This window comes from Salvelinus namaycush, unplaced genomic scaffold (assembly GCF_016432855.1).
Source record: "Salvelinus namaycush isolate Seneca unplaced genomic scaffold, SaNama_1.0 Scaffold1607, whole genome shotgun sequence".
NCBI lineage: Eukaryota > Metazoa > Chordata > Actinopteri > Salmoniformes > Salmonidae > Salvelinus > Salvelinus namaycush.
In genome coordinates, this window is record NW_024058350.1 from 1 (window position 1) to 20,549 (window position 20,549).

The 20,549-nt window shown below is 47.3% G+C and overlaps 1 protein-coding gene across 1 annotated transcript; it reads right to left on the reverse strand.

Moving 5' to 3' along the window:
* Positions 1–18,109: 18,109 nt before the first annotated feature.
* Positions 18,110–20,247, reverse strand: LOC120037181 (CCAAT/enhancer-binding protein alpha-like). Its single transcript, XM_038983354.1, has one exon. It carries the CDS (start codon positions 19,960–19,962, stop codon positions 18,991–18,993), a length of 972 nt encoding a protein of 323 aa, XP_038839282.1. The 5' UTR covers positions 19,963–20,247; the 3' UTR covers positions 18,110–18,990.
* Between the last annotated feature and the right edge of the window lie 302 nt (positions 20,248–20,549).

Sequence of the window (20,549 nt, forward strand, 5' to 3'; positions counted from 1 at the left end):
TCCATCCGGTGAGAGCCTCTCTCTCTACGAGAGGAGACAGGCTAATGTCTTCCATCCGTGGAGAGCCTCTCCTCTACAACAGGCTAATGTCTTCCATCGGTGAGAGCCTCTCCCTCTACAACAGGCTAATGTCTTCCATCAGGTGAAAGCCTCTCTCTCTACAACAGGCTAATGTCTTCCATCCGGTGAGGGCCTCTCTCTCTACAACAGGCTTAATGTCTTCCATCCGGTGAGAGGCCTCTCTCTCTACAACAGGCTAATGTCTTCCATCCGGTGAGAGCCTCTCTCTCTACAAACAGGCTAATGTCTTTCCATCCGGTGAGAGCCTCTCTCTCTACAACAGGCTAATGTCTTCCATCCGGTGAGAGCTCTCTCTCTACAACAGGCTAATGTCTTCCATCCGTGAGAGCCTCTCTCTCTACAACAGGCTAATGTCTTCCATTCCGTGAGAGCCTCTCTCTCTACAACAGGCTAATGTCCTCCATCCGGTGAGAGCCTCTCTCTCTAAACAGGCTAATGTCTTCCATCCGGTGAGAGCCTCTCTCTCTACAACAGGCTAATGTCCTCCATCCGGTGAGAGCCTCTCTCCTCTACAACAGCTAATGTCTTCATCCGGGGAGAGCCTCTCTCTCTACAACAGGCTAATGTCTTCCATCCGGTGAGAGCCTCTCTCTCTACAACAGGCTAATGTCTTCCATCCGGTGAGAGCCTCTCTCTCTACAACAGCTAATGTCCTCATCCGGTGAGGCCTCTCTCTCTACAACAGGCTAATGTCCTTCCATCCGGTGAGAGCCTCTCTCTCTACCACAGGCTAATGTCTTCCATCCGGTGAGAGCCTCTCCTTCTCTACAACAGGCTAATGTCTTCCATCCGGTGAGAGCCTCTCTCTCTACAACAGGCTAATGTCTTCCATCCGGTGAGAGCCTCTCTCTCTACAACAGGCTAATGTCTTCCATCCGGTTGAGAGCCTCTCTCTCTACAACAGGCTAATGTCTTCCATCCGGTGAGAGCCTCTCTCTCTACAACAGGCTAATGTCTTCCATCCGGTGAGAGCCTCTCTCTCTACAACAGGCTAATGTCTTCCATCCGGTGAGAGCCTCTCTCTCTACAACAGGCTAATGTCTTCCATCCGGTGAGAGCCTCTCTCTCTACAACAGGCTAATGTCTTCCATCCGGTGAGAGCCTCTCTCTCTACAACAGGCTAATGTCTTCCATCCGGTGAGAGCCTCTCTCTCTACAACAGGCTAATGTCTTCCATCCGGTGAGAGCCTCTCTCTCTACACCGGCTAATGTCTTCCATCCGGTGAGAGCCTCTTCTCTACAACAGGCTAATGTCTTCCATCCGGTGAGAGCCTCTCTCTCTACAACAGGCTAATGTCTTCCATCCGGTGAGAGCCTCTCTCTCTACAACAGGCTAATGTCCTCCATCCGGTGAGAGCCTCTCTCTCTACAACAGGCTAATGTCTTCCATCCGGTGAGAGCCTCTCTCTACAACAGGCTAATGTCTTCCATCCGGTGAGAGCTTCTCTCTCTACAACAGGCTAATGTCTTCCATCCGGTGAGAGCTTCTCTCTCTACAACAGGCTAATGTCTTCCATCCGGTGAGAGCCTCTCTCTCTACAACAGGCTAATGTCCTCCATCCGGTGAGAGCCTCTCTCTCTACAACAGGCTAATGTCTTCCATCCGGTGAGAGCCTCTCTCTCTACAACAGGCTAATGTCTTCCATCCGGTGAGAGCCTCTCTCTCTACAACAGGCTAATGTCCTCCATCCGGTGAGAGCCTCTCTCTCTACAACAGGCTAATGTCTTCCATCCGGTGAGAGCCTCTCTCTCTACAACAGGCTAATGTCTTCCATCCGGTGAGAGCTTCTCTCTCTACAACAGGCTAATGTCTTCCATCCGGTGAGAGCTTCTCTCTCTACAACAGGCTAATGTCTTCCATCCGGTGAGAGCCTCTCTCTCTACAACAGGCTAATGTCCTCCATCCGGTGAGAGCCTCTCTCTCTACAACAGGCTAATGTCTTCCATCCGGTGAGAGCCTCTCTCTCTACAACAGGCTAATGTCTTCCATCCGGTGAGAGCCTCTCTCTCTACAACAGGCTAATGTCCTCCATCCGGTGAGAGCCTCTCTCTCTACAACAGGCTAATGTCTTCCATCCGGTGAGAGCCTCTCTCTCTACAACAGGCTAATGTCTTCCATCCGGTGAGAGCTTCTCTCTCTACAACAGGCTAATGTCTTCCATCCGGTGAGAGCCTCTCTCTCTACAACAGGCTAATGTCTTCCATCCGGTGAGAGCTTCTCTCTCTACAACAGGCTAATGTCTTCCATCCGGTGAGAGCCTCTCTCTCTACAACAGGCTAATGTCTTCCATCCGGTGAGAGCCTCTCTCTCTACAACAGGCTAATGTCTTCCATCCGGTGAGAGCCTCTCTCTCTACAACAGGCTAATGTCTTCCATCCGGTGAGAGCCTCTCTCTCTACAACAGGCTAATGTCTTCCATCCGGTGAGAGCTTCTCTCTCTACAACAGGCTAATGTCTTCCATCCGGTGAGAGCTTCTCTCTCTACAACAGGCTAATGTCTTCCATCCGGTGAGAGCCTCTCTCTCTACAACAGGCTAATGTCTTCCATCCGGTGAGAGCCTCTCTCTCTACAACAGGCTAATGTCTTCCATCCGGTGAGAGCCTCTCTCTCTACAACAGGCTAATGTCTTCCATCCGGTGAGAGCCTCTCTCTCTACAACAGGCTAATGTCTTCCATCCGGTGAGAGCCTCTCTCTCTACAACAGGCTAATGTCCTCCATCCGGTGAGAGCCTCTCTCTCTACAACAGGCTAATGTCTTCCATCCGGTGAGAGCCTCTCTCTCTACAACAGGCTAATGTCTTCCATCCGGTGAGAGCTTCTCTCTCTACAACAGGCTAATGTCTTCCATCCGGTGAGAGCCTCTCTCTCTACAACAGGCTAATGTCTTCCATCCGGTGAGAGCTTCTCTCTCTACAACAGGCTAATGTCTTCCATCCGGTGAGAGCCTCTCTCTCTACAACAGGCTAATGTCTTCCATCCGGTGAGAGCCTCTCTCTCTACAACAGGCTAATGTCTTCCATCCGGTGAGAGCCTCTCTCTCTACAACAGGCTAATGTCTTCCATCCGGTGAGAGCCTCTCTCTCTACAACAGGCTAATGTCTTCCATCCGGTGAGAGCTTCTCTCTCTACAACAGGCTAATGTCTTCCATCCGTTGAGAGCCTCTCTCTCTCTACAACAGGCTAATGTCTTCCATCCGGTGAGAGCCTCTCTCTCTACAACAGGCTAATGTCTTCCATCCGGTGAGAGCTTCTCTCTCTACAACAGGCTAATGTCTTCCATCCGTTGAGAGCCTCTCTCTCTCTACAACAGGCTAATGTCTTCCATCCGGTGAGAGCCTCTCTCTCTACAACAGGCTAATGTCTTCCATCCGGTGAGAGCCTCTCTCTCTACAACAGGCTAATGTCCTCCATCCGGTGAGAGCCTCTCTCTCTACAACAGGCTAATGTCTTCCATCCGGTGAGAGCCTCCCTCTCTACAACAGGCTAATGTCTTCCATCCGGTGAGAGCCTCTCTCTCTACAACAGGCTAATGTCCTCCATCCGGTGAGAGCCTCTCTCTCTACAACAGGCTAATGTCTTCCATCCGGTGAGAGCTTCTCTCTCTACAACAGGCTAATGTCTTCCATCCGGTGAGAGCCTCTCTCTCTACAACAGGCTAATGTCTTCCATCCGGTGAGAGCCTCTCTCTCTACAACAGGCTAATGTCTTCCATCCGGTGAGAGCTTCTCTCTCTACAACAGGCTAATGTCTTCCATCCGGTGAGAGCTTCTCTCTCTCTACAACAGGCTAATGTCTTCCATCCGGTGAGAGCCTCTCTCTCTACAACAGGCTAATGTCTTCCATCCGGTGAGAGCCTCTCTCTCTACAACAGGCTAATGTCTTCCATCCGGTGAGAGCCTCTCTCTCTACAACAGGCTAATGTCTTCCATCCGGTGAGAGCCTCTCTCTCTACAACAGGCTAATGTCTTCCATCCGGTGAGAGCCTCTCTCTCTACAACAGGCTAATGTCTTCCATCCGGTGAGAGCCTCTCTCTCTACAACAGGCTAATGTCCTCCATCCGGTGAGAGCCTCTCCCTCTACAACAGGCTAATGTCCTCCATCCGGTGAGAGCCTCTCTCTCTACAACAGGCTAATGTCTTCCATCCGGTGAGAGCCTCTCTCTCTACAACAGGCTAATGTCTTCCATCCTGTGAGAGCCTCTCTCTCTACAACAGGCTAATGTCTTCCATCCGGTGAGAGCCTCTCTCTCTACAACAGGCTAATGTCCTCCACCCGGTGAGAGCCTCTCTCTCTACAACAGGCTAATGTCCTCCATCCGGTGAGAGCTTCTCTCTCTACAACAGGCTAATGTCTTCCATCCGGTGAGAGCTTCTCTCTCTACAACAGGCTAATGTCTTCCATCCGTTGAGAGCCTCTCTCTCTCTACAACAGGCTAATGTCTTCCATCCGGTGAGAGCCTCTCTCTCTACAACAGGCTAATGTCTTCCATCCGGTGAGAGCCTCTCTCTCTACAACAGGCTAATGTCCTCCATCCGGTGAGAGCCTCTCTCTCTACAACAGGCTAATGTCTTCCATCCGGTGAGAGCCTTTCTCTACAACAGGCTAATGTCTTCCATCCGGTGAGAGCTTCTCTCTCTACAACAGGCTAATGTCTTCCATCCGGTGAGAGCTTCTCTCTCTACAACAGGCTAATGTCTTCCATCCGGTGAGAGCTTCTCTCTCTACAACAGGCTAATGTCTTCCATCCGGTGAGAGCTTCTCTCTCTCTACAACAGGCTAATGTCTTCCATCCGGTGAGAGCCTCTCTCTCTACAACAGGCTAATGTCTTCCATCCGGTGAGAGCCTCTCTCTCTACAACAGGCTAATGTCTTCCATCCGGTGAGAGCCTCTCTCTCTACAACAGGCTAATGTCTTCCATCCGGTGAGAGCCTCTCTCTCTACAACAGGCTAATGTCTTCCATCCGGTGAGAGCCTCTCTCTCTACAACAGGCTAATGTCCTCCATCCGGTGAGAGCCTCTCCCTCTACAACAGGCTAATGTCCTCCATCCGGTGAGAGCCTCTCTCTCTACAACAGGCTAATGTCTTCCATCCGGTGAGAGCCTCTCTCTCTACAACAGGCTAATGTCTTCCATCCTGTGAGAGCCTCTCTCTCTACAACAGGCTAATGTCTTCCATCCGGTGAGAGCCTCTCTCTCTACAACAGGCTAATGTCCTCCACCCGGTGAGAGCCTCTCTCTCTACAACAGGCTAATGTCCTCCATCCGGTGAGAGCTTCTCTCTCTACAACAGGCTAATGTCTTCCATCCGGTGAGAGCTTCTCTCTCTACAACAGGCTAATGTCTTCCATCCGTTGAGAGCCTCTCTCTCTCTACAACAGGCTAATGTCTTCCATCCGGTGAGAGCCTCTCTCTCTACAACAGGCTAATGTCTTCCATCCGGTGAGAGCCTCTCTCTCTACAACAGGCTAATGTCCTCCATCCGGTGAGAGCCTCTCTCTCTACAACAGGCTAATGTCTTCCATCCGGTGAGAGCCTTTCTCTACAACAGGCTAATGTCTTCCATCCGGTGAGAGCTTCTCTCTCTACAACAGGCTAATGTCTTCCATCCGGTGAGAGCTTCTCTCTCTACAACAGGCTAATGTCTTCCATCCGGTGAGAGCCTCTCTCTCTACAACAGGCTAATGTCTTCCATCCGGTGAGAGCCTCTCTCTCTACAACAGGCTAATGTCTTCCATCCGGTGAGAGCTTCTCTCTCTACAACAGGCTAATGTCTTCCATCCGGTGAGAGCTTCTCTCTCTCTACAACAGGCTAATGTCTTCCATCCGGTGAGAGCCTCTCTCTCTACAACAGGCTAATGTCTTCCATCCGGTGAGAGCCTCTCTCTCTACAACAGGCTAATGTCTTCCATCCGGTGAGAGCCTCTCTCTCTACAACAGGCTAATGTCTTCCATCCGGTGAGAGCCTCTCTCTCTACAACAGGCTAATGTCTTCCATCCGGTGAGAGCCTCTCTCTCTACAACAGGCTAATGTCCTCCATCCGGTGAGAGCCTCTCCCTCTACAACAGGCTAATGTCCTCCATCCGGTGAGAGCCTCTCTCTCTACAACAGGCTAATGTCTTCCATCCGGTGAGAGCTTCTCTCTCTACAACAGGCTAATGTCTTCCATCCGGTGAGAGCCTCTCTCTCTACAACAGGCTAATGTCTTCCATCCGGTGAGAGCTTCTCTCTCTACAACAGGCTAATGTCTTCCATCCGGTGAGAGCTTCTCTCTCTCTACAACAGGCTAATGTCTTCCATCCGGTGAGAGCCTCTCTCTCTACAACAGGCTAATGTCTTCCATCCGGTGAGAGCCTCTCTCTCTACAACAGGCTAATGTCTTCCATCCGGTGAGAGCCTCTCTCTCTACAACAGGCTAATGTCTTCCATCCGGTGAGAGCCTCTCTCTCTACAACAGGCTAATGTCCTCCATCCGGTGAGAGCCTCTCCCTCTACAACAGGCTAATGTCCTCCATCCGGTGAGAGCCTCTCTCTCTACAACAGGCTAATGTCTTCCATCCGGTGAGAGCCTCTCTCTCTACAACAGGCTAATGTCTTCCATCTGGTGAGAGCTTCTCTCTCTACAACAGGCTAATGTCTTCCATCCGGTGAGAGCTTCTCTCTCTACAACAGACTAATGTCTTCCATCCGGTGAGAGCTTCTCTCTCTACAACAGGCTAATGTCCTCCATCCGGTGAGAGCTTCTCTCTCTACAACAGGCTAATGTCTTCCATCCGGTGAGAGCTTCTCTCTCTACAACAGACTAATGTCTTCCATCCGGTGAGAGCCTCTCTCTACAACAGGCTAATGTCTTCCATCCGGTGAGAGCCTCTCTCTCTCTACAACAGGCTAATGTCCTCCATCCGGTGAGAGCTTCTCTCTCTACAACAGGCTAATGTCTTCCATCCGGTGAGAGCCTCTCTCTCTAGAACAGGCTAATGTCTTCCATCCGGTGAGAGCTTCTCTCTCTACAACAGGCTAATGTCTTCCATCCGGTGAGAGCCTCTCTCTACAACAGGCTAATGTCTTCCATCCGGTGAGAGCCTCTCTCTACAACAGGCTAATGTCTTCCATCCGGTGAGAGCCTCTCTCTACAACAGGCTAATGTCCTCCATCCGGTGAGAGCCTCTCTCTCTACAACAGGCTAATGTCTTCCATCCGGTGAGAGCCTCCCTCTCTACAACAGGCTAATGTCTTCCATCCGGTGAGAGCCTCTCTCTCTACAACAGGCTAATGTCTTCCATCCGGTGAGAGCCTCTCTCTCTACAACAGGCTAATGTCTTCCATCCGGTGAGAGCCTCTCTCTCTACAACAGGCTAATGTCTTCCATCCGGTGAGAGCCTCTCTCTCTACAACAGGCTAATGTCTTCCATCCGGTGAGAGCCTCTCTCTACAACAGGCTAATGTCTTCCATCCGGTGAGAGCCTCTCTCTCTACAACAGGCTAATGTCCTCCATCCGGTGAGAGCTTCTCTCTCTACAACAGGCTAATGTCTTCCATCCGGTGAGAGCCTCTCTCTACAACAGGCTAATGTCCTCCATCCGGTGAGAGCCTCTCTCTCTACAACAGGCTAATGTCTTCCATCCGGTGAGAGCTTCTCTCTCTACAACAGGCTAATGTCCTCCATCCGGTGAGAGCCTCTCTCTCTACAACAGGCTAATGTCTTCCATCCGGTGAGAGCCTCTCTCTACAACAGGCTAATGTCTTCCATCCGGTGAGAGCCTCTCTCTCTACAACAGGCTAATGTCTTCCATCCGGTGAGAGCTTCTCTCTCTACAACAGGCTAATGTCTTCCATCCGGTGAGAGCTTCTCTCTCTACAACAGGCTAATGTCTTCCATCCGGTGAGAGCCTCTCTCTCTAGAACAGGCTAATGTCTTCCATCCGGTGAGAGCCTCTCTCTCTACAACAGGCTAATGTCTTCCATCCGGTGAGAGCCTCTCTCTCTACAACAGGCTAATGTCTTCCATCCGGTGAGAGCTTCTCTCTCTACAACAGGCTAATGTCTTCCATCCGGTGAGAGCTTCTCTCTCTAGAACAGGCTAATGTCCTCCATCCGGTGAGAGCCTCTCTCTCTACAACAGGCTAATGTCTTCCATCCGGTGAGAGCTTCTCTCTCTACAACAGGCTAATGTCTTCCATCCGGTGAGAGCTTCTCTCTCTACAACAGGCTAATGTCTTCCATCCGGTGAGAGCCTCTCTCTCTACAACAGGCTAATGTCTTCCATCCGGTGAGAGCCTCTCTCTCTACAACAGGCTAATGTCCTCCATCCGGTGAGAGCTTCTCTCTCTACAACAGGCTAATGTCTTCCATCCGGTGAGAGCTTCTCTCTCTACAACAGGCTAATGTCTTCCATCCGGTGAGAGCCTCTCTCTCTACAACAGGCTAATGTCTTCCATCCGGTGAGAGCCTCTCTCTCTACAACAGGCTAATGTCTTCCATCCGGTGAGAGCCTCTCTCTCTACAACAGGCTAATGTCTTCCATCCGGTGAGAGCTTCTCTCTCTCTACAACAAGCTAATGTCTTCCATCCGGTGAGAGCTTCTCTCTCTACAACAGGCTAATGTCCTCCATCCGGTGAGAGCTTCTCTCTCTACAACAGGCTAATGTCCTCCATCCGGTGAGAGCCTCTCTCTCTACAACAGGCTAATGTCTTCCATCCGGTGAGAGCCTCTCTCTCTACAACAGGCTAATGTCTTCCATCCGGTGAGAGCCTCTCTCTCTACAACAGGCTAATGTCCTCCATCCGGTGAGAGCTTCTCTCTCTACAACAGGCTAATGTCTTCCATCCGGTGAGAGCTTCTCTCTCTACAACAGGCTAATGTCTTCCATCCGGTGAGAGCCTCTCTCTCTACAACAGGCTAATGTCTTCCATCCGGTGAGAGCCTCTCTCTCTACAACAGGCTAATGTCTTCCATCCGGTGAGAGCTTCTCTCTCTACAACAGGCTAATGTCTTCCATCCGGTGAGAGCCTCTCTCTCTACAACAGGCTAATGTCTTCCATCCGGTGAGAGCTTCTCTCTCTACAACAGGCTAATGTCCTCCATCCGGTGAGAGCCTCTCCCTCTACAACAGTCTAATGTCCTCCATCCGGTGAGAGCCTCTCTCTCTACAACAGGCTAATGTCTTCCATCCGGTGAGAGCTTCTCTCTCTACAACAGGCTAATGTCCTCCATCCGGTGAGAGCCTCTCTCTCTACAACAGGCTAATGTCTTCCATCCGGTGAGAGCCTCTCTCTCTACAACAGTCTAATGTCTTCCATCCGGTGAGAGCCTCTCTCTCTACAACAGGCTAATGTCTTCCATCCGGTGAGAGCCTCTCTCTACAACAGGCTAATGTCTTCCATCCGGTGAGAGCCTCTCTCTCTACAACAGGCTAATGTCTTCCATCCGGTGAGAGCCTCTCTCTCTACAACAGGCTAATGTCTTCCATCCGGTGAGAGCCTCTCTCTCTACAACAGGCTAATGTCTTCCATCCGGTGAGAGCCTCTCTCTCTACAACAGGCTAATGTCCTCCATCCGGTGAGAGCTTCTCTCTCTACAACAGGCTAATGTCTTCCATCCGGTGAGAGCCTCTCTCTCTACAACAGTCTAATGTCTTCCATCCGGTGAGAGCCTCTCTCTACAACAGGCTAATGTCTTCCATCCGGTGAGAGCCTCTCTCTCTACAACAGTCTAATGTCTTCCATCCGGTGAGAGCCTCTCTCTCTACAACAGGCTAATGTCTTCCATCCGGTGAGAGCCTCTCTCTCTACAACAGTCTAATGTCTTCCATCCGGTGAGAGCCTCTCTCTCTACAACAGGCTAATGTCTTCCATCCGGTGAGAGCCTCTCTCTCTACAACAGGCTAATGTCTTCCATCCGGTGAGAGCCTCTCTCTCTACAACAGGCTAATGTCTTCCATCCGGTGAGAGCCTCTCTCTCTACAACAGTCTAATGTCTTCCATCCGGTGAGAGCCTCTCTCTCTACAACAGGCTAATGTCTTCCATCCGGTGAGAGCCTCTCTCTCTACAACAGGCTAATGTCTTCCATCCGGTGAGAGCCTCTCTCTCTCTACAACAGGCTAATGTCTTCCATCCGGTGAGAGCCTCTCTCTCTACAACAGGCTAATGTCCTCCATCCGGTGAGAGCCTCTCTCTCTACAACAGGCTAATGTCTTCCATCCGGTGAGAGCCTCTCTCTCTACAACAGTCTAATGTCTTCCATCCGGTGAGAGCCTCTCTCTCTACAACAGGCTAATGTCTTCCATCCGGTGAGAGCCTCTCTCTCTACAACAGGCTAATGTCTTCCATCCGGTGAGAGCCTCTCTCTACATACAACAGGCTAATGTCTTCCATCCGGTGAGAGCTTCTCTCTCTACAACAGGCTAATGTCTTCCATCCGGTGAGAGCCTCTCTCTCTACAACAGGCTAATGTCTTCCATCCGGTGAGAGCCTCTCTCTCTACAACAGGCTAATGTCTTCCATCCGGTGAGAGCCTCTCTCTCTCTACAACAGGCTAATGTCTTCCATCCGGTGAGAGCCTCTCTCTCTACAACAGGCTAATGTCTTCCATCCGGTGAGAGCTTCTCTCTCTACAACAGGCTAATGTCTTCCATCCGGTGAGAGTCTCTCTCTCTACAACAGGCTAATGTCTTCCATCCGGTGAGAGCCTCTCTCTCTACAACAGGCTAATGTCCTCCATCCGGTGAGAGCCTCTCTCTCTCTCTACAACAGGCTAATGTCTTCCATCCGGTGAAAGCGTCTCTCTCTGTCCAAAAACTCCTCTGAAATCCTTGGCCTCCTCTCACAGATTCACTCATGCCAGATGAAAACAGACACAGAGTATTATGGATGCAACTGTTGTGATGGGTGATCTGTATATTAAAGGGAGTCTCGAGGTTCTCCTGAGTTAGAATCGGGCTGTTCACCCGTGATACAAGTCAGTATTCCACATCCGTCTATGTCTGAGGACGTCGGGATACGGCACGGAAACCGACCACTAGGGGCAACGGTGAGCGATGTTACCTTGATGTAGGTTTCGGTTTTGCGTTGTGGACGGGGATGGCAGAGAGACGTGAGCATCCAAAGGTATGTTGGAATCCAGCTTTAAAAAGTTTTTTTTTTAGTTTTAAGCCTATCCTAACCCTTAACTTAATCATTCGGGAATTAATGGCTAACCTTAAGAATTCAGAGTTAATGCCTAAACTTAACCTTAAACACACAAATTCAACGTTTGGAACAACGTAAAAAATGTTACGTACGAGAAACATGGGTAAACGTCTAATTGTGATGTGAGACTGTGAGAGCTGGTTGGTTAAAATACCTCATGATAAGCTGTAGACAGAAACTATTTACCAAGAGAATTTTAATTTATATTTTTCATAGTTGTCTATTTACCACCAAAAACCCATGCTGACACTAAGACCTCACTCAACAGGCTGTACAAGGACATAAGCAAACAAGAACATGGTTATCTGATCTGACACTTGTCGGATGTGGCAGGGCTTGCAAACCAACAACGACGAGCTAAATGCCTTATGTCCTCGCTTCGAGTCAAGCAATACTGAACCATGAATGAGAGCACCAGATGTTCCGGACGACAGTGTGATCTCGCACTCTGTAGCCGATTTAAGTAAGATCTATAAACAGGTTAACGTTCACAAGGCCGCAGGGCCAGACCTATTACCAGGACGCGTAATCAGAGCATGAGCTGACCAACTGGCAAGTGTCTTCACTGACATTTTCAACCTCTCCCTGACCCAGTCTCTAATACCTACATGTTTCAAGCAGACCCCCGTAGTCCCTGGGCCCAAGAACGCCAAGGTAACCTCTGTAGCCATGAAATTCGCATCAACACCATTACCCCAGAAACCCTAGACCCACTCCAATTTGCATACCGCCCCAACAGATCCACAGATGACGCAATCTCAATTGCACTCCACACTACCCTTTCCCAACTGGACAAGAGGAATACCTATGTGAGAATGCTGTTCATTGACTACAGCTCAGCGTTCAACACCATAGTGCCCTCAAAGCTCATCACTAAGCTAAGGAGCTAAGGACCCTGGGACTAAACACTTCCCTCTGCAGCTGGATCCTGGACTTCCTGAACGGGCCGCTCTCAGGTGGTGAGGGTAGTCAACAACACATCCGCCACGCTGACCCTCAACACAGGGGCCCCTCAGGGGTGCGTGCTTAGTCCCCTCCTGTACTCCCTGTTCACCTACGACTGCGTGGCTGTGCACGACTCCAACGCCATCGTCAAGTTTACTGACGATATGACGGTGGTAGGCCTGATCACGACGACGATGAGTGTACTGCCAGGACAACAACCTGTCCTTCAACGTCGGCGAAGACAAAGGAGTTGATCGTGGACTACAGGAAATGGAGGGCGATTGACATTCGACGAGGCTGTAGTGGAGCGGGTCATGAGCTTCAAGTTCCTCAGTGTCACTTAGGATCTATCATGGTCCAAACACATCAACACAGTCGTGAAGAGGGCACGACCTATGACCCCTCAGGATGCTGAAAAGGATTTGGTCCTCAGATCCTCAAAATGTTCTACAGCTGCACCATTGAGAGCATCCAGACTGGCTGCGTTGGTACGGCAACAGCTCGGCATCTGACCACAAGGCGCTACAAGAGGGTAGTGCGTACAGCCCAGTACATCACTGGGGCCGAGCTCCCTGCCATCCAGGACCTCTATACCAGGTGGTGTCAGAAGAAGTCCCTAAAAATTGTCTCCCAAGTTATAGACTGTTTTCTCTGCTACCGCACGGCAAGCAATACCGATGCGCCAGGTCTGGAACCAACAGGACCCTGAACAGCTTCTTCCCCCAAGCCGTCAGACTGATAAATAGTTAGTCCGGGTAGCTATTGGTTAACTATTTAACTATCTGCACTGACCCATTTTTGACTCATCACATACGCTGATGCTACTGCTTATTACCTATCCTGTTGCTTAGTCACTTTATTTTTAGTTATATGTATATATGATATGTACATATCTATCTCAACTACCTCGTATCCCTGTACATTGACTCAGTGCTGGTACTTCCTGTATATAGCCATGTTATTACCTGGTACCCCTGCACATTCACTTAGTACTGGTACTTCCTGTATATAGCCATGTTATTACCTGGTACTTCCTGTATATAGCCATGTTATTACCTTGTACCCCTGCACATTGACTCAGTACTGGTACTCCAGTATATGGCCATGTTATTACCTCGTACCCCTGAACATTGACTCAGTACTGGTACTTCCTGTATATAGCCATGTTATTACCTTGTACCACTGCACATTGACTCAGTACTGGTACTTCCTGTATATAGCCATGTTATTACCTCGTACCCCTGCACATTGACTCAGTACTGGTACTTCCTGTATGTAGCCATGTTATTACCTCAGTACTGGTACTTCCTGTATGTAGCCATGTTATTACCTCAGTACTGGTACTTCCTGTATGTAGCCATGTTATTACCTCAGTACTGGTACTTCCTGTATATAGCCATGTTATTACCTGGTACTTCCTGTATATAGCCATGTTATTACCTGGTACTTCCTGTATATAGCCATGTTATTACCTGGTACTTCCTGTATATAGCCATGTTATTACCTGGTACTTCCTGTATATAGCCATGTTATTACCTGGTATTTCCTGTATATAGCCATGTTATGACCTGGTACTTCCTGTATATAGCCATGTTATGACCTGGTACTTCCTGTATATAGCCATGTTATTACCTCAGTACTGGTACTTCCTGTATATAGCCATGTTATTATCTGGTACTTCCTGTATATAGCCATGGTATTACCTGGTACTTCCTGTATATAGCCATGTTATTATCTGGTACTTCCTGTATATAGCCATGTTATTACCTGGTACTTCCTGTATATAGCCATGTTATGACCTGGTACTTCCTGTATATAGCCATGTTATGACCTGGTACTTCCTGTATATAGCCATGTTATTACCTCAGTACTGGTACTTCCTGTATATAGCCATGTTATTATCTGGTACTCCCTGTATATAGCCATGTCATTACCTGGTTCTTCCTGTATATAGCCATGTTATTACCTGGTACTTCCTGTATATAACCATGTTATTACCTCAGTACTGGTACTTCCTGTATATAGCCATGTTATTATCTGGTACTCCCTGTATATAGCCATGTTATTACCTGGTACTTCCTGTATATAGCCATGTTATTACCTGGTACTTCCTGTATATAGCCATGTTATTATCTGGTACTCCCTGTATATAGCCATGTTATTACCTGGTACTTCCTGTATATAGCCATGTTATTGTTACTCATTGTGTATTTATTATGACTTTATTATTAAGTGTTATTACTTTTCTATTATTTCTCTGTTTTCTTTCTCTCTGCGTTGTTGGGAACGGCCTGTAATTAAGCATTCCACCGTTAGTGTACATCTGTTGTTCATGAAGCATATGAAAAATAAACTTGTATTTGATTTAGTAATCTACTGTGGTGGACGTGAATGGATACCAGCACAGACGGCTGACATTTTGGCTCAAAATGTGTCAGTTTCACCCACCATATATCAGAGATCACAGTCCAGTATTCAACTCAGTTCTACACATTTTCTTTTAGGAGCCGTCGTCACTAGAGAGCTCTTCACATGAATCACAGGAGAACTGAATGGGGAGGAATATTGGCGCGGCACACTGAATGGGGAAGAATATTGGCGCGGCACATACTGTTGGCTGACCGTGGATCTATCTCCCAGATGTGTATGGGCCAGGTCAGGGCAGATACATCACACACACACACACACACACACACACACACACACACACACACACACACACACACACACACACACACACACACACACACACACACACACACACACACACACACACACACAAGCATACACACATACACACAGACACACACACACACATACACAAGCATACACACACACACACACACACACACACACATACACACACACACACATACACATACACATAAACACACACACACACACAAGCATACACCCACCCACACACAGACACACACACACATACACAAGCATACACACACACATACACACACACACATACACATACACATACACACACACACACACACACACACACACACACACACACACACACACACACACACACTTACACACACACACACACACACACACACACACACACACACACACACACACACACACACACACACACACACACACACACACACACACACACACACACACACACACACACACATAGGCCCTCCCTAGCAGTTTGGAAACAGTAATGATTTATAGCGTGAATCACAGAGCAACTGATTGTGTGAAAACAGTCACAGAGTAAGAAAGACAACACTGATTCTAACTAGGTGGACTTCACTTCTCCAGGCCCAGTTTTAGATATACCCGGCACATTCTTCTGGACTTTATTTGGTCAGTGATTTTGTGACGCGACAAAGGCCACGGTATCTTATAGCTGGTCTGTTTACCACAAGGTCCTGAAGAAGAACCAACTCTGGGAGAATTTAAAAAGTATACAAAGAAACAAAGCAGTGTTTCCATGTTGTTTCTCTAGTGTTGTTTAATCTAAATACCCCGGTGGCGCAGCGGTCTGAAACATCTCAGTGCCAAGAGGCGTCTCCGTAGTCGCTGGTTCGAATCCAGGCTGTATCACATCCGGCCAGTGATTAGGAGTCCTGCAGGGTGGAGCACAATGGGCCCAGCGCTGGCCGGGGTAGGCCGTCAATGTAAATAAGAATTTGTTCTTAAATGACTTAACTGGTTAAAAAAAGGATTAAAATAACAACAAGAAAATTATCCAGAACCTGGGACGGAGGGTTCTTAGCATGTGAACTTTATTAACATCCTGGGACGGAGGGTTCTTAGCATGTGAACTTTATTAACAACCTGGGACGGAGGGTTCTTAGCATGTGATTTGCCAGGTAGAAGAAGACATGAGAGATCGGTTATCAATATGGTGAGCTGGACTAGCAGGCCAATAGTTATCAGTACGGACTAACAGGCCAATGGTTATCAGTATGGTGAGCTGGACTAACAGGCCAATACAAAGGCCCTTCACACAGATACATGACATTGTATTGTAATTTACATCAAGATGAATACTGGTGTTATTCTCAATGAGTGACTGATTGAGAAGGATGGACTGTATCTCTCCAACTCTCTTAATGAGTGTTGTATTCAGGGATCGGACTGATGACCTGGCTGATTGATTAGGGGTGATTGATGTGGTTGTACACTGATTAATTGCACCGATGGAGGCTTGAACTGAAAGGAACTGTTTATAAAGATTTGCCAGTGTTTAGAAAGTGAGCATCTCCATTAATGTACAAGACGGTTTCACTAACTGGTACTTTCATTGGGATTAAAAAAAAGTCATCTATATTTCTTCCTGTGTGTGTCTTACTGCCTAATCTAACACATATATAATGTATTACTCTAGATAGGCCCAATTGAAATAGTTATATTTGTTATTTTATGTCGTGTTATATTATTTGTCACTTCAAATGTTTGCTGCTGTAGATTTGTATTTGTTTCGTTTGGGGGGTTATTTTACAGGGGTTATTTTTTGCCTATTCAAAACGGAATGTGAAAATCATAAAGTTTAACGATTTAATAGGACTATCCGTAGTGCTTGATAAGCGCCATCTACCGACGTTAATCTACCGATGAGTGTAATCTACCGACGGTAATCTACCGATGAGTGTAATCTTTCATGGAGCTAAATGACGTGCTGAGAGGTAAGTGAGACAGTGAGATCTGTAGTCAAAAGTGGTATTCTAGCTTCTTATCGTATCCAATCGTTTTACCCTAACTTGATAATAACCTACATTCAATCATTAACTCCAGGGGTCCAAGGTCCAGCGAGTGTCCTGAATGAATCCTGTGCGGAATGCTGTGGTCTGTGGAATGTAGACTGGTATCCAATGAACTATACAGCCTTATCCTAAATGCAGATTCAAAGAAAATGTGGAAAATTTAAACCCCTTTGTGTAAAACACATCAAACCAAGACGAAATGTTCATATGAGACGATGCTCTTTTATTAAAATTCATACTTTTTTTTGGCATTTATCATATAGGTTCATTTTACAATTTAAACATTTTTCTATAACATTGGCAATAGCAGTTTGTAAAAAATAAACTACAAAAAAGTGCTTCCTTTTCCTTAATGTAAAGTCTCTATATCGTGGCATTTGATGAATAGAATCCAATAAGAGTCTAGAACATTCTAGAACATGTATAGAATCCAAAAAGAGTCTAGAACATTCTAGAACATGTATATAATCCAATAAGAGTCTAGAACATGTATAGAATCCAATAAGAGTCTAGAACATTCTAGAACATGTATATAATCCAATAAGAGTCTAGAACATGTATAGAATCCAATAAGAGTCTAGAACATTCTAGAACATGTATAGAATCCAAGAAGTCTCAGCCAGTGGTAAAGTCCAAAGTCTTACTTCACAGAGAGAGAGAAGTCAAAAGGCACTGAAGGATGACATCAGGCTTGTAGGAAGGCTGCTCGGGGGAAAGAACAGTGACAGGCGAGTTGACACTGTGGAGAAGCAAGCTTCAAACAGTATTTCACAGCTCAACCAGTGAGAAAACAGGTCAAAGGGTTGATCTTCTTCGTGTGAAACCATCAGACAGAAGACGAGGGCAACAAACATTGCATAGTTATACTTTCTTTGAAAGAAAAAAAAAGGTGCAATCTAGAACCTTTTTGAAGAACCCTTGTTGATTCCAGGTAGAACCCTTTTGGTTCCAAGTAGAACCGTTTTGGGTTCCATGTAGAACTCTTTCCACAGAGGGTTCTACAGTACATGGAACACAAAAGGGTTTTACCTGGAACCAAAAACTGTTCTCCTATGGAGACAGCCGAAGAACCCTTTTGGAACCCTTTTTTCTAAGAGTGAAGAGGAACCCTTTTCACATTTTATTTTTTTAATCAATAATACATAAATACAAAGCTATACTTTGAGTTTATAAAGAGTTTTATTTACACTGAGAGGCGTGTTCAGATTAGTACCCAAACATATGGAAGAAATACAATGTGCCTCATTCGGTTGTATTTTGAAGACATTTATAGCGCACACAACAAAACGGCTCGTGAAGAAGCAGGTACCACAGTAGAACACATTTGCAGTCGTTTGCTGTGGCATTTAATTCAGTCCATAGATCTCCCCGATGTGTGAATGCTGAACACAGCAGACAGCAGCAGGATATATAATGCTATCTCTGTACCTTATATGGGCTTCCTGTCTGAACACCAAGAAATGGGAAACATTCTGATCACCGCTCAGATTTTTTTATATATTTTTTTGCTTTGCAAAAAAAAATTACTTATTTGGAAAGCTGTGTGCACTTTACAGTTTAATAATATACTGTAAGCTCTATAAGTCAAATGCACAAATGTTTAGTTTAGTAAGACAAGAACACGGTATTGAGATGTTAACGTTAAAACATGAACATCGAGCAGGCTAGTGAGTATTGTTCCTTTGCGCCTTCAGCTGCACTGATATGTGGTTGTTGCGTGGCTAAACACACAATGTTATATAATAAAAGGCACACACACACACACACACACAAAAACACACAGGTCCACTGTTCAAACGTGGAGAAATGAGCTTATTGTTTAAGTACAGAAGGCATGTGTACCTCAGCTGCCCTGTCTCTCCTTAATGTTTAAGTACAGTAGGCATGAATACCTCAGCTGCCCTGTCTCTCCTTAAAGAAACAAACTGTTGCAGTCACAATCTGTCAGATGAATCTATAGCGCGGCAGGCTATACCCAGGAGACGTGTACAAGTAGGTGTTTAAAAGTCATAATGTAAAAAAACACTATAGTCCGTGTTCACTGGCAGTTGGCCATGGGTTTGAAAGATCCATCGGGAAGTTGTCTGAAGATGCCCCTTAATGTGTCCAGTTCTCGGGTAAGATGTTCCACTCTCTTCCGTAGTCTTTCGTTGTCCGACGCCAGCTCTACCACTTTATGCTGCGTCTCTACATTGCGCATTTTCGCCTTGTCTCTACTCTTCCTCACCGCGACGTTGTTCCTCTCACGCCTCAACCGGTACTCCGTGCTGGCCTTGTCGACGCGCTTTTTGGATTTACCCCGGTCTCGGTCCCGGTCTCGTTCGTCGCGTCCCATCATCTTCATGGATCCAACGGAGGACATGCTGCCATCCCTGTGGTGTGGGCTCGGAACGGGAGTCGGTGGAGGCGTCGGGTGTCCCGGTTGGAGAAGCATGGTCGTCTGAGCGCAGTGCGCAATCTGGTACTGGAGATGGGATAGGTGCTGTGGGAGATGCTGGTGGGAATGGTGGTAGGTGGGGGGCATAGAATGGCTAATTTCGTCTTCTTCTCTGGGCTCTTGCTTTATCGCCACAGGTCTGATTCTCGTCGACTGGGTGTCGTAAATGGGTTCAAGTTTAGATGTGTCCATATACCCGGGCATACAACCATAGCCCTGCTGCTGCTGCTGGTGCTGCTGCTGGTGCTGTTGGTGGTGCGCCCCGGGGCCAGAGCTCACCCCGTGGGGGTAGGATTCGTACTCACTGTTCGCCAGCTTGAGTTTCTCTTGCTTCGAGCTGTTGTGGAATAGATCAGCCAGGAACTCGTCGTTGAAGGCTGCGGGGTCGATGTAGGCGCTGATGTCAATGGAGTTTTCGTTCTCACACATCTCGCCGAGGTCTCCTCCTGCTCCGGCGACGGGTCCAGCAGCGGAGGGGTCTTTGTAGCAGTAGGCGCTTTGCTGACTCTGACTCTGGACTTGGCTGGTCATTATGGATCGTGGGGCGACCTCATAGAGGTTTGGTTGCTCCATGGAATATCTATAACCCGCCAGACATGGTGAGGAGCTGCGGGAATCCAGCTTGCTCACAGTACCGGAGGAAGCCGCACTGGCTAGACGAATAAAACAGGACAGCTCCTTCACAGGTAGGAAGTAAATCTCTAACTCGCCACGAGAAGCTATAAGCTAAAAGTCTTGAATAAAGCCTGGTGACTTTCCCTGGTACGACTGGTTTCTCGAGACTATAGTTCAAACGTACACTGTTTGAGCTGCAGGTTGAACTACTCCACGCTGCTGAACCTCACAACTGTCAAACGACTCTCCTCTCTCCTATATATACGGAGTGAAGGGGGCGGGACGCGCGATATGCAGGGTCCTATTGCGCGCCTTTACGCAGCAGTAGGGTTATAGTACGCTAGACTGGAGATCCAAGGCTCAAATCACTTTAGACCTGGAGAATATGTATTGAATTTAATAAATGGGATCACTTAAAAAATGCTTTTGAAATATTAATACTATATAATTACAAACACATTTGATTTGACATTATTTAAATATTTTTTTTAACTTGTATAACAAATTTGATTTATTTTCTAATATATAATCTCATCCGAACAGTT